At 39.9% G+C, this 14072-nt stretch overlaps 1 protein-coding gene across 1 annotated transcript in view; it reads right to left on the bottom strand.

Moving 5' to 3' along the window:
• The window catches only part of VPS36 (vacuolar protein sorting 36 homolog), a 37889-nt gene that overhangs the window by 8571 nt on the left and 15246 nt on the right, over positions 1-14072 (bottom strand). The window contains exons 8-9 of the mRNA XM_036249976.1: positions 13802-13936; positions 4199-4264 (exon numbers count right to left, since the gene is read on the bottom strand). Coding sequence (XP_036105869.1) covers positions 4199-4264; positions 13802-13936 — 201 coding nt within the window. The remainder of the gene's footprint in view (positions 1-4198; positions 4265-13801; positions 13937-14072) is intronic.

The raw sequence follows: 14072 nt of genomic DNA, 5'->3' as shown, positions 1-14072 counted from the left end.
AAGCAGAGAAAGACAAATATCACATTATCTCACTTATTTGTGGAATATAATGAACATAACAGTCTGAGGAATATGGTAGACCCAGAGACGTGGAAGTAGGGTACAGACTTGACAACCCTCAGAAGAGGGGATGGTGGGGGGAGTGAAGAGATAAACCACATAACTTATATGCATGTACGTATAACCAATGGACATGGACAACAAAGTAGGGGTTGGGGTGGCGGTGATGGGGAAGAGGGTTTCAGTGTGGTAAAAAAGGAGAAACATCTATAACAAAAATAAAATTTAAAAAAAAAATTTTTTTTCTTTATTGATTTCCAGAGAGAAAGGAAGGAAGAGGGAGAGAGAGAGAGAGAGACATCAACCAGGTAGAACATGATTGGCCACCTCCTGCATGCCCCCTACTGGGGTCTGGGCCCACAACCTGGGCATTTGCGCCAACCAGGAATAGAACTGTCAACCTCCTGGTGCATGGGTCAATGCTCAACCACTGAGCCACACCAGCTGGGCCATACATGGAATTTAAAATTTTCTAGTAGGGGACTTCCGGTCAAGATGGCATCATAGGTAAACGTGATATCGTATCCTCTCACAACCAAATCAAAGTTACAACTAAACTACAGAACAACCATCATTCAAAACAACCTGACATCAAGCTGAATGTAAGTCCTACTACTAGGAAATTAAAAAAGAAGCTGCATCGAGACTGTTAGGAGGGGCAGAGGCGCAATGGGCTGGTCCCACACCTACATGTGGCAGAAAAAAATTAGGACACCTTGGCTGGGAAGGTCCTTCCTGAGGACTGAGGGACCCCGTCTCACACCAGGCACCCAGCTCAGGTTTCCAGTGCCAGGATGAGAATCCCCATCACTTCTGGCTGGAAAAACCAGAGGGAACTGAGGCTGAGGCAGCTCCTCTTAAAAGGCCCGCACACAGAGTTACTCGGATTTGTACCCTTCAGGCTACAAAGGTGGGGGAGGCAGCTTGAAAGGCACCAGAGACATATGAGGAAGAACTGAGTTGTTTGGCATTGGAAAGAGGGCTGGAGAGGCTGCTTTCTCCTGGACAGATGGGCTATCAGAGGCCTTTGTTTCATTGATGAGCACTTCCCTGGGGCAGCACACAGCCCCCATATCTGGGACTCCCAGCAACTTGGCTCACAATGTTTGCCCCTCCCTGGTGATTCCCTGAGGCCCTGCCCCACCCAACTTTCCAGTCCACCCGAGCTGTTGCCAGTTGCTTTACCATAAGAATGGCCTGTCTTGAATCCTGCTACAGGTTTTCCTAAAGTCTTTCAAACAAGCAGTAACTGGTCTCAGCTAGACCCATACCTCTAGTTAAGCAATACATAGACATAAACACAGGGAGGCAGCCAAAATGAAGAGACAAAGAAACAGGTTCCAAATGAAAGAACAGAACAAAATTCCAGGAAAAGAACTAAGTGAAATGGAGATAAGCAACCTAACAGATGCTGAGTTCAAAATACTGCTTATGCCCTGGCCGGTTTGGCTCAGCGGTTAGAGCGTCGGCCTGCGGTCCGGAGAGACCCGGGTTCGGTTCCCGCTAAGGGCACGTACCTTGGTTGCAGTTTGTCCCCAGCCCTGGTTGGGTCGTGTGGGTGGCAACCACTCAATGTGTCGCTTTCACGCCAATGTTTCTCTCTCTCTCTCTCTCTCTCTCTCACTCTATCTAAACAAAATATCGAAAAATGTCCTCAGGTGAGGATAAAAAACAAAACAAAACAAAACACTGCTTATAAGGATATCCGATGAACTTAGTGAGAACCTCAATGAACTGAGTGAGGGCCTCAACAGCATAAAAAAAAGACCAGTCAGAAATGAAGGAGGCACTAACTGAAATAAAGAATAATTTACACAGATTCAATAGTAGAGTAGGTAAAGCCAAGAAGCAAACCATCCATTTGAAATATAAGGAATCAAAAAACACCCAATCAGAATAGCAAAAAGAAAAAAGAATCCAAAAACATAAGGATAGTGTAAGGAGCCTCTGGAACAACTTCAAGGGTACCAACATTCACATCTTGCGGATGCCAGAAGGAGAAGAAAGAGAACAAGAAATCGAAAACCTATTTGAAACAATAATGGCAGAAAACTTCCCTACCTTGGTGAAGAAAACAGGCATACAAATCCAGGAAGCACAGAGAGTCCCAAACAAGATGAACCCCAAAAGGTCCACATCAAGACACATCATCATCAAAATGCAAAAGGTTCAAGACAAAGAGAGAATCTTAAAAGCAGCAAGAGAAAAGCAGTTAGTTACCTACAAGGGAGTTCCCATAAGACTGTCAGCTGATTTCTCAAAAGAAACTTTGCAGGCCAGAAGCGGGTGGCAAGAATTATTCAGAGTGATGAAAAGCAAGAACCTACAACCGAGATTACTCTATCCTGCAAAGCTGTCATTTAGAATTGATGGCCATATAAAAACTTTCCCAGACAAGAAAAAGTTAAAGGAGTTCATCACCACCAAACCGTTATTATATGAAATGATGAAGAGTCTTTTTGAAGAAAAAGATAAAAAATATGAACAAACAAAATGGTAATGAATACATATCTATCGACATTTGAATCTACAAACAAAATGAACAGGAAGAACAGAAGCATTCTCATAGATACAGAGAACATTTTGTTGGTTGCCAGATGGGAGTGGGTTTCGGGGAATGGGTAGAAAAGGTAAAGGGATTAAGAAGTACAAATTGGTTGTTAGACCGACAAACCTCAAAGGGAAGGAGGATTGAGGCATGGGAAGAGATAAACCAAAGAACACACAGACAACGGTGTGTGTGGGGAAAGGCAGGAGGGGGGTGGGAGTGGAGAAGAGGAAATAGGGGAAAAATGAGGAACATCTGTAATACATTCAACAATAAAAATGAATTAAATAAAATTAAATAAATAAAATTTTCTAGTAGCCATATTAAAAATTAAAAGAAACAGATGAAATTAATTTTAATACATATATACCCAACATATCAAAAATTCAGCATACAGGGTGGGGCAAAAGTAGGTTTACAGTTGTTCGTATGGTAAATAATAAAATTAATTAATAATACAAGAATAAACTGTTTTGCATACTCACAACTGTAAACCTACTTTTGCCCCACCCTGTATATATCAATATAAAAATTATTAATGAAATATTTACCATTTCTTTTTCTGTACTAAATCTTCTAAATGAGTATGTAATTTATACTTACAACATATATCAATTAGATTAACTACATTTCAAGTTCACAGTCATCACAAGTAGCTAGCTAGTGGCCACCCTTCTAGACCACGGAGCCTAAAAGAATAAGCCCAGTGTGCTAGTTGACAAGCACAGCTTTGAGTCACACAGAATGGCTAGGGAGCCAACCTAGCCTGGGTCCAAATCCCTGTCAAATCACTGTCTCCAGGTGCAGCCTATGTAAAGTTACTTAATAGTTCTAAGCCTCAATTTCCTCACCCCAGGTTTCCCCCAGATGAGGACAGTAAAAGTATTGCACCTCACTGAGGTATTGGGAGGACAGATGAGATAATACGTACAGAATGCTTGGTGGATTGTTAAGTACTCACCGATGGCAGTTATGACTATTCCAATAAAAACAGAGAGCACAGGCTTAACTCATGGGTCTAGGGTGAGCACTGGAAAGATGGAGTTAACTGCTGACACCACAGAACTGTGTTTGGCTATGAGGGCACAAAGAGTGCACAACAGAAACTGGAAGGCCAAGGATATCTAGGTACGAAGGGTCAATGTGAGTTAAAGAACAGCCGTGGCTGATTCACAGCTGAAGGAGCATGGCAGTTCTCCCTCTGCATTACCTATAGGCACTCTGCATCCAACCCAATGAAGTCAAACAGCTATCCCATAGAAAGGGCATCAGGTACAACCTTATAATCACAATATAAACACAGACTATTAGAGCTGAAAACTATCTATCAGTCAATCCAAACCCTTATTTTAAGGGTAGGAAAACTGAGTCTGAAAGGTTAAGTTACTCAGGTTCAATCAGCAAAACCAGGAACAGAATCTACCTCCTAGATCACATAGTGTTCTTTTCACTGCTCCATACTTTTTCTCAAAATAGTTTTGACAGTCACAACCCTTCCTCAAATTGTATTCACTGTAGGGTAATTTGTATTATATTATGAAAGTCTGTATTTAGTTTTTTTAAAAGAAAATCTAAATATTCTATGCTTACTTCCATTCCTCGAGCTCGGTTTACTAAACAGTACACCTCCGTGAGTGACATTATACCTCCTCGTTCCTGTTAAAATATAAAAATTTAAACAGTATTGTGTTATAATTGCACCAGTTAGCATTTCTTAGAAATCACAGAGTGAAATCAGAAATTATAAAATGTATTGAGAAGCTTTTAAAAATACTATTTACAAACAGGAGAACTTAGATACCATGAGACATTCAAATTCAATACTTGGACATTAATGTCTTTATTACTCTTCTAACATTTCCTTAAATGAAAAGAGCATTCTCTACCATGTTTCAAAAGTGTTATAAGAAGATTCCAAAATGGCGGCGGAGTGAACGGAAGCTACATAGACCGTCTCCCAGAACCAAACTATCATTACAACTATAACACAGACAAATTGATGAGAAAAAGCAACAGAAAAGCAGCTTACAAGAACCATATAACGAGGGACACTGACTCCATCTTGATAGGATTGCAAAGGCGCGAGACAGGGACTGGGAGCCCACAGACAGCAGCGGCCTTAGCTGGGAGCAGCACCCTCAGGTTAACCTCCCAAGGAGCTCCACAGCGCAAAGCCGGGACAGAGGCTAAAAAAGGCACAGTCACTCCCCTGGGGCTCTGGCAGAGGGAGGGCAGACTGGACTGGAACTGTGTGGGGACACGGGATTTGGAGGGCACTCAGAGCTTTTGCTGAGTTGCTGCCCCGCAGGGCAGTGGCCCTCTTGCTCCTTCAAAGGGCTCTAGGGAGAGTCAGCAGCCCCTCCCTCGGAGACCCAACCCCACCCTGTGGGCCATTGAAATGCTAATTGAGGCTCATTAACAACCAGCATCTGCCTCACCCTCTGGAAATCCCCTTATATAGAGCACCTGAGGGAGTTTTTCAATCAACTGACAACCAAAACTCTTCAAGTAACCTGGACTGCTAGTCTCCAGGCAAAAAGCTAGAGGATAACAGTACCTTTCCTGAGCTGGCAACTTTAACCAGGAAAGTAAGACTTGACAGTGGTGTTTAACATGAGTACTCCCTCGCTCATCTAAACCCAGGAGAGGGATCCACCAACAGCAGAACACCAACACCCACAGGGAAAAGGTGACAGGCTCCAAAGCCCACTGTGATAGCCAAAATGGTGAAACACAGAAAGAAAACCCAAATGAAAGCATAAGAGGCCTCCACCGAAGATGAGATCAATGTGGAGCAGTTAGGCAAGTTAACAGAGCTAGAATTCAGAGCCATGATCTTGAAGAAGCTCAACAGCATGAGTAAGGACATAGAGATGCTGACAATAAACCAAATGGAAATTAAAAACAAACAAGAAGAGATCAAAAATGACATATCAGAAATGAAAAACACATTGGAAGGTTTAAAAAGCAGAGTAGGCGAAGCTGAGGACCGAATGAGTGAATTAGAAGACAGGGTAGAAAAATATCAACCAATCAAAAAACCAAAAGGAAAAAACGATTAAAAACCAGGAAGACACTTTAAGAGAACTGTGGGACAACGAAAAATGTAATAATATTTGCATCATAGGAGTCCCGGAAGAAGAAAATGAACAAGGGTCAGAGAATGTACTGAAAGAAATAGTGACAGAAAACTTCCCTAATTTGGTGAAGGAAGAAGGCATTCAAGTTGAAGAAGCACAGAGAGCCCCAAGGAAGAAGAACCCAAACAGGCCCACACCAAGACACATAGTAATTAAAATGCCAAAAATTACAGACAAAGAGAGAATCCTAAAAGCAGCAAGAGATAAGCAACAGGTTACCTACAAAGGAAACCCCATAACGCTATAAGCTGACTTCTCACAAGAAACACTACAGGACAGAAGGAAATGGCATGAAGTAATCAAGGTCATGAAAAACAAGGATCTGAATCCAAGACTACTCTACCCAGCTAGGCTAGCATTCAAAATAGAAGGTCAAATAAAGAGCTTACCAGACAAAAAAAGGCTAAGGGAATACATTAGCACCAAACCAGCAATGCAAGAAATGTTAAAAGGACTACTGTAATTAGTAGAAGAAATAGGAAGAAAATTATAACCACACTAAACAAAAATGGCAATAAACAAGTACATATCAATAATCACCTTGAATGTAAATGGACTGAATGCTTTGAAAAAAAAAGACACAGAGTAGTTGATTGGATAAGAAAGCATGACTCATCTATATGTTTTTTTCAAGAGACCCAACTCACAACAAAAGACTCACATAGGTTGAAAGTGAAGGGATGGAAAAAATTTTCCAAGCAAAGGGAAACCAAAAAAAGCTGGGGTAGCAATACTCCTATCTAATAATATAAATATCAAAATGAAGGCCATAACTGGAGATAAATAAGGCCACTACATAATATTGAAAGGATCTATCCAACAGGAAGATATAATCTTGATAAACATATATGCACTAAATATAGGGGCACAAACTATATTAAAAATCTTCTGGAGGACTTCCAAGGAGAAATCGACAGCAATACAATCATGCAGAGGACTTCAACACCCGTTGACAACACTGGATAGATCCTCTAGACAAAAAATTAGCAAGGAAACAGAGACTCTAAATAAAGCACTATACTAAATGGATTTAAAAGATATCTACATAGAATTACACCCCAAAACTAGAGAATTCACATTCTTCTCAAGTGCACAAGAGACATTCTCAAAGATAGACCACATGATAGGACACAAACTAAATCTCTACAAGTTCAAGAAGACTGAAATCATATCAAGCATCTTCTCAGATCACAATGGCATGAAACTAGAAATCAATTGCAACAAGAACATACAAAGACATTTGAACACATCAAAGATAAATAGCATGTTATTAAACAATGAACGGGTTACCGAGGAAATCAAGGAAGAAATTAAAAACTTCCTGGAAACCAATGAAAATGAACACACAACAACACACAATCTATGGGATGCAGCAAAAGGAGTTCTGAGAGGGAAGTTCATAGCACTACAGGCCTGCCTAAAGAAACAAGAAAAATTTCTAATTGACTTTATAACCTCACAACATAACGAATTAGACTGCAAACAAAAAGAAAACCACAGAGCAAGTAGAAGGACGGAAATAGTAAACATCAGAGCAGAAACAATTCAAAGGATCAATTAAACAAAGAGCCGCTTTTTCCAAAAGATACACAAGATTGATGGACCCTTACCTAGACTCACCAAGAAACAAAGAGAGAGAACCCAAATATACAAAACCAGAAATAAAAGAGAAGTAACAACCAACACCACAGAAATACAAAAGATTGTTAACATCTACTATGAACTAATATATGGCAACAAATTCGACCATCTAAGCAAAATGGACAAATTTCTAGAAACACACAGTCTTCCAAAACTGGACTGGGAAGAGATAGAAAACTTGAACAGACCAATAACAACTAAGGAAATTGAAGACGTAATTAAGACTCTACCGGCAAACAAAAGCCCAGACCTGGATGGCTTCACGGGGGAGTTTTAAGGAACATTCATAAAAAAACTAACACCCATTCTCCTCAAACTATTTCAAAAATTCAAGAAGAAGGAAGACTTCCAACTCGTTCTATGAGGCCAGCATAATTCTAATTCCAAAACCAGAAAAAGACACTACGAAGAAAGAAAACTACAGGCCAATATCCCTGATTAACACAGATGCCAAAATCGTGAACAAAATACAAGCAAATCGGATCCAGCAACACATCAAAAAAATTATTCACCATGACCAAGTGGGATTCATCACAGGGATGCAAGGCTGATATAATATTCGCACATCAATAAATGTACTACACCACATAAACAAAATGAGGAATAAAAACCACATGATCATAAAAATAGACGCTGAAAAAGCACTCGACAAAATCCAGCATCCATTTCTGATAAAAAACGCTCAGCAATGTGGGAATAGAGGAATCATATCTCGACATAATAAAGGCCATATATGAAAGACCTACAGCCAACATCATACTCAATGGGCAGACTAAAAGCATAAAAAATCTACTAGACTTAATAAATGCATTTGGCAAAGTAGCAGGATACAAAATTAACGTCAAGAAATCGACGGTATTTTTATACATCAATGATGAACGCACAGAAAGAGAAACTGAAACAACAATCCCATTTACCATCGTGGCAAACAAAATTAAGATACCTAGGAATAAATTAAACCAAAGAAGTAAAGGACCCCTTTTCAGAAAACTACAGGACATTGAAAAAAGAAATAGAGGAAGATAAAAAAAGTCGAAGCACATACCTTGTTCATGGATTGGAAGAATTAACATCATTAAAATGTCCATACTACCCAAAGCAATCTATAGATTCAATGCAATCCCCATCAAAATACCAACGACATATTTCACAGAATTAGAATAAATACTTCAAAAGTTCATATGGAACCAAAAACGTCCCCGAAGGGCCACAGCAATTTTGAAAAAGAAGGACAAAGTAGGTGGGATCACAATACCAGATATCAGGTTATACTACAAAGCCACTGTAATTAAAACAGCCTGGTACTGGCACAAGAACAGTCATATAGACCTGTGGAACAGAACTGAGAGCCCAGAAATGGACCCAAGGTAATATGCTCAATTAATATTTGACACAGGTGGCAAGAGCATACAGTGGAGTAAAGACAGCCTCTTTAATAAATGGTGTTGGGAAAATTGGACAGCTACATGCAAAAAAAAGAAACTAGACCATCAATTTACACCATACACAAAAATAAACTCAAAATGGATAAAAGACTCAAATGTGACCTGTGAATCCATAAAAATTCTAGAAGAAAATGTAGGCATCAAAATATCGGACATCATATACAGTAGAATTTTCACTGATACATCACCTAAGCCATCAGAAACAAAGGAAAAAATGAACACATGGGACTACATCAAACTCAAAAGCTTCTGCACAGCAAAAGAAACAATCATCAAAATGAAAAAGCAAGCCACTGTATGGGAGAGCATCATTGCCAATGATACATCAGATAAAGCGTTAATTTCCAAAATATACAGAGTACTCATACAACTCAACAAAAGGAAGACAGAGAACCCAATTAAAAAATGGGCAGAGGACCTAAATAGACACCTCTCCAAACAGGACATACAAATGGCAAAGAGACATATGAAGAAATGCTCAACATCACTAATCATCAGAGAGATGCCAATTAAAACAACAATGAGGTATCACCTCACACCTGTCAGAATGGCCGCCATCAACAAATCATCAAACAACAAGTGTTGGTGAGGGTATGGAGAAAAGGGGACTCTAGTACACTACTGTTGGGAATGCAGACTGGTGCAGCCACTATGGAAAACAATATGGTGTTACCTCAAAAAATTAAAAATTGAACTTGCATTTGACCCTGTGATCCCACTGCTGGGAATATACCCTAAGAAGCCTGAAACACCAATTAGATAGAATATATGTACCCCCATGTTCATAGTAGCACTATTTACAATAGCTAAAATCTGGAAACAGCCCAAGTTTCCATCAGTAGATGAATGGATAAAAAAGCTGTGGTACATATACACATGGAGCACTATGCAGCTCTAAGAAAGAAAGATCTCTTATCCTTTGCAAGGACATGGAGAGATCTGGAAAGTATTATCCTAAGTGAAATAAGCCAAGCAGAAAAAGACAAATATCTCATGATCTCACTTATATACAAAATCTAATGAACATAATAGTCTGAGGAATATGGTAGACCAGAAACATGGGAGTAGGGCACAGACTGACATCACTCAGAAGAGGGGGTTGGGGGGGTGGAAAGAGATAAACCACAGAACTTATATGCATGTATGCATAACCAATGGACATGGACAACAAAGCCGGGGACGGGGTGAGGGACATGGGGAGGGGGTTGCCAATGGGGTAAAAAAGGAGAAACATCTGTAACAAAAAAAAAATTTTTTTTTAAATAAATATACAAATCAACTCTGACAGAAAAAAAAAAAAGTGTTTTAAATTATTCCAGCTAATAAACAAAGAAGAAACTGTAGAACTAAATAAGAGAGACTTGCGGTCAAGATGGTGGCATAGGTAAACGCGGTATCGCGTCCTCCCACAACCACATCAAAGTTACAACTAAACTACAGAACAATCATCATTCAAAACCGCCTGAAATCAAGCTGAATGGAAGTCCTACAACTACGGAATTAAAACAGCAGCCACATCCAGACTGTAGGGGGGTCGGAGCCCCGAGGGCTGGTGGTGAGTTGAACTGGTCCCACACCCACGTGTGGCGGATAAAAATCAGGAGGACACCTCGGCTGGGAAGGTCCTTCCTGAGGACTGAGGGGTCCCCGTCCCACACCAGGAGCCCCGCTCAGGGTTCCAGTGCCAGGTAGAGAATCCCCATAACCTATGGCTGGAAAAACCAGTGGGAACTGAGGCGCAGGGAGACTGCGGCAGCTGGAGACCCAGGCATCTCCTTAAAGGGCCCGCGCACAGACTTATCGGACTCTCTCCCTCTAAGCTTGGAGGGGAGGCAGCTCGAGGGGCACCAGAGACATACAGGGAAGAACTGAGCTGTTTGGCACTGGAGCGAGGGCTGGAGAGGGGGCTTTCTCCGGGACAAACATGGTGTCAGAGGCCTTTGTTCCTTTGGTGAGCCCTTCCCTGGGGCAGCAGACAGTCGCCATATCTGGGACTCCAGCAACCTGGCTCACACTGGTAGCCCCGCCCTGGTAACTCCCTGAGGCCCAGGCCCGCCCCACCCCACTTTCAGGCCCACCCAAGCTGTTGCCACTTGCTTAACCATAGGATTGGCCTGCCTTGGATCCTGCTTCAGGTTTTTCCTAAATTCTTTCAAACAAGCAGCATCTGGTCTCAGCTAGCCCCATACTGCTCGTTAAGTAATACACAGAAACAAACACAGGGAGGCAGCCAAAATGAGGAGACAAAGAAACAAGTCCCAAATGAAAGAACAGAACAAAACCCCAATAAAAGAACTAAGCAAAATGGAGATAAACAACCTAACAGATGCTGAGTTCAAAATACTGCTTATAAGGATACTCAATGAACTCAGTGAGAACCTCAGTGAACTTAGTGAGGGTCTCAAGAGCATAAAAAAGGACCAGTCAGAAATGATGGATGCACAGTCAGAGAAGGAGGCATTAATTGAAATAAAGAATAATTTACACAGATTCAATAGTAGAGTAGGTAAATCCAAGAAGCAAACCATCGATTTGGAACATAAGGAAGCAAAAAACACCCAATCAGAACAGCAAAAAGAAAAAAGAATCCAAAAAAGGGAGGATAGTGTAAGGAGCCTCTGGAACAACTTCAAGCGTGCCAACATTCGCATCTTGGGGGTGCCAGAAGGAGAAGAGCAAGAACAAGAAATCGAAAACCTATTTGAAACAATAATGGCAGAAAACTTTCCTAACTTGGTGAAGGAAACAGGCATACAAATCCAGGAAGCACAGAGAGTCCCAAACAAGATGAACCCCAAAAGGCCCACACCAAGACACAGCATCATCATCAAAATGCAAAAGGTTCAAGACAAAGAGAGAATCTTAAAAGCAGCAAGAGAAAAGTAGTTAGTTACCTACAAGGGAGTTCCCATAAGACTGTCAGCTGATTTCTCAAAAGAAACTTTGCAGGCCAGAAGGGAATGGCAAGAATTATTCAGAGTGATGAAAAGCAAGAACCTACAACCGAGATTACTCTATCCTGCAAAGCTGTCATTTAGAATCGATGGCCATATAAAAACTTTCCCAGACAAGAAAAAGTTAAAGGAGTTCATCACCACCAAACCGTCATTATATGAAATGATGAAGGGTCTTTTTGAAGAAAAAGATAAAATATATGAGCAAACAAAATGGCAATGAATACATATCTATCAACAATGGAATCTACACACAAAATGAACAGGTAGAACAGAAACATTCTCAGAGATACAGAGAACATTTTGTTGGTTGCCAGTTGGGAGGGGGGTTGGGGGAATGGGTGAAAAAGGTGAAGGGATGAAGAAGTACAAATTCATTGCTAGATTGACAAACCTCAAAGGGAAAGGAGTTGAGGGGGTGGGAAGAAATAAACCAAAGAACTTATATACATAACCAATGGACACAGACAATTGTGTGGGAAAAGGCAGGAGGGGGGCGGGAGTGGGGAGGAGGGGGTCAATGGGGGGAAAATGTGGAACATCTGTAATACATTCTACATTCAACAACAAAGATTTAAAAGAAGAATATCACCATTTTGCTACTCTTAATGAATAATCCAGATAATGACTGTCAATGGCTACGAACATCATAAAGAAAAGACAATCAAACATTATGTACCTCCTGATGAAACTGTACAACACTTCTATGACGTATTCTTGTCAGAAAAAAAAAGAACTTCTAGATATAACTATCAGTTTACAGGGTACCATGATAACATACAAGTCAGCAAAATCCAGATTGAGATAATATCAGATAAACTACTAGTTTCTCCAATCAATAAATTGGGAGGTGAGGGGTCGGCTGAGGGTACAGACGAAGAAGGGAAAACCCATAAAATTTAAAAAAAAAAAAAAAAAAAACTTGAGAGACAACCAATTGCAGTGTATCCTGATTTGAACAAACCAACTGTAAGAGGAAATGTGAACAATAAGCTGATATTTAATAATATTAAAAACTAATTTTTAACTTTTTTTAATCCTCATCAAAGGATATTTTTCCATTGATTTTCAGATACAGTAGGAGGGAGGGAGGGAAGGGGAGAGAGAGAGAAAAAAATAAACATCGATGTGAAAGAGACACATTAATTAGTTGCCTCCCACATGACCCTGACCAGGGCCGGGGATCGAACCTGCAACCCAGGTACATGCTTTTGACTGGGAATCAAACTCACACCTCTTTAGTCCTCAGATCAACGCTCTAACTGGTGAGCCAAACCAGCCAGGGTTATTTTTAACCTTTTAGGTGTGAAATGGGATTATAATTACATTTAAAGGTGTATTTATTATTATTACATGCTGAAATATTTACAGATAAAGTGACATGAGTCTGGGATCTGCTTTACAGTAATTCTGAGTGGAGGTTAGCTTAGAGAAGAAGTTTTATGATGGGCACACAAGAATTCATTAGTCTATGTTGTCATATATTTGAAATATTTCTTAATACAAGTGCTTTAATAAATAAAGTTCTGATTGCCCGAATAGACGAAGATAAATCTTATGATGAAATTAACAGAACATATACAGGGTGGGGCAAAAGTAGGTTTACAGTTGTGAGTACATGAAACACAAAATTTTTTCCTGTATTATTATTTTTATTGTATTATTTTCCATACGAACATCTGTAAACCTGTATATTGACTACTTATATACAAATATATCTAAATATATAGAGATCACATATTTCCTTCTGAAAAGAGGGAAGAAAAATTACAGATCAACTAGATTTAGAAAGCTATAAATATCTGAAGTGAAAATTAAAGTCAATTTAGAAGATTATGGACAAAGAATCCATTAATAAGTACACTGAACTAATTTAATATTCCTAAAAGAAAAAAATAACATGATGGTTGAATAGTAACCATACCTGAAAGGCGTTAGGCTTTTATTAAGATTTCTGATGACATGGATATAATTTAACACAATTTAAAAAGACCACTTAGGTTTTGTTTTTACCTCTAAAGGTGTCTGCAATATTCCAGCTAACTGTTTAGCCAGCTGCATGTGGTACTGTGTGCCTGAGCCGTAGGTTTCCCTGGTGACTGGGTTAGCTATTCCCATGCTCAGCAAATAGGATTTAAACCTGATGGTCTATAATAGGAGGAGAAAATGCACAAAGAGACAACTCAGAATTAGTCTCTCCATTCCAACATTCGAAATCCTTTCATCATAAATTCAATTCTACTCAATTATTCCTCATAGTTCCCTGCATAAATCTAATTATCCT

The sequence above is a fragment of the Molossus molossus genome, unplaced genomic scaffold (genome assembly GCF_014108415.1).
Source record: "Molossus molossus isolate mMolMol1 unplaced genomic scaffold, mMolMol1.p scaffold_m16_p_9, whole genome shotgun sequence".
NCBI lineage: Eukaryota > Metazoa > Chordata > Mammalia > Chiroptera > Molossidae > Molossus > Molossus molossus.
The sequence above is the reverse complement of the archived record's forward strand: the minus strand, read 5'-3'. Positions and strand labels throughout refer to the sequence as shown.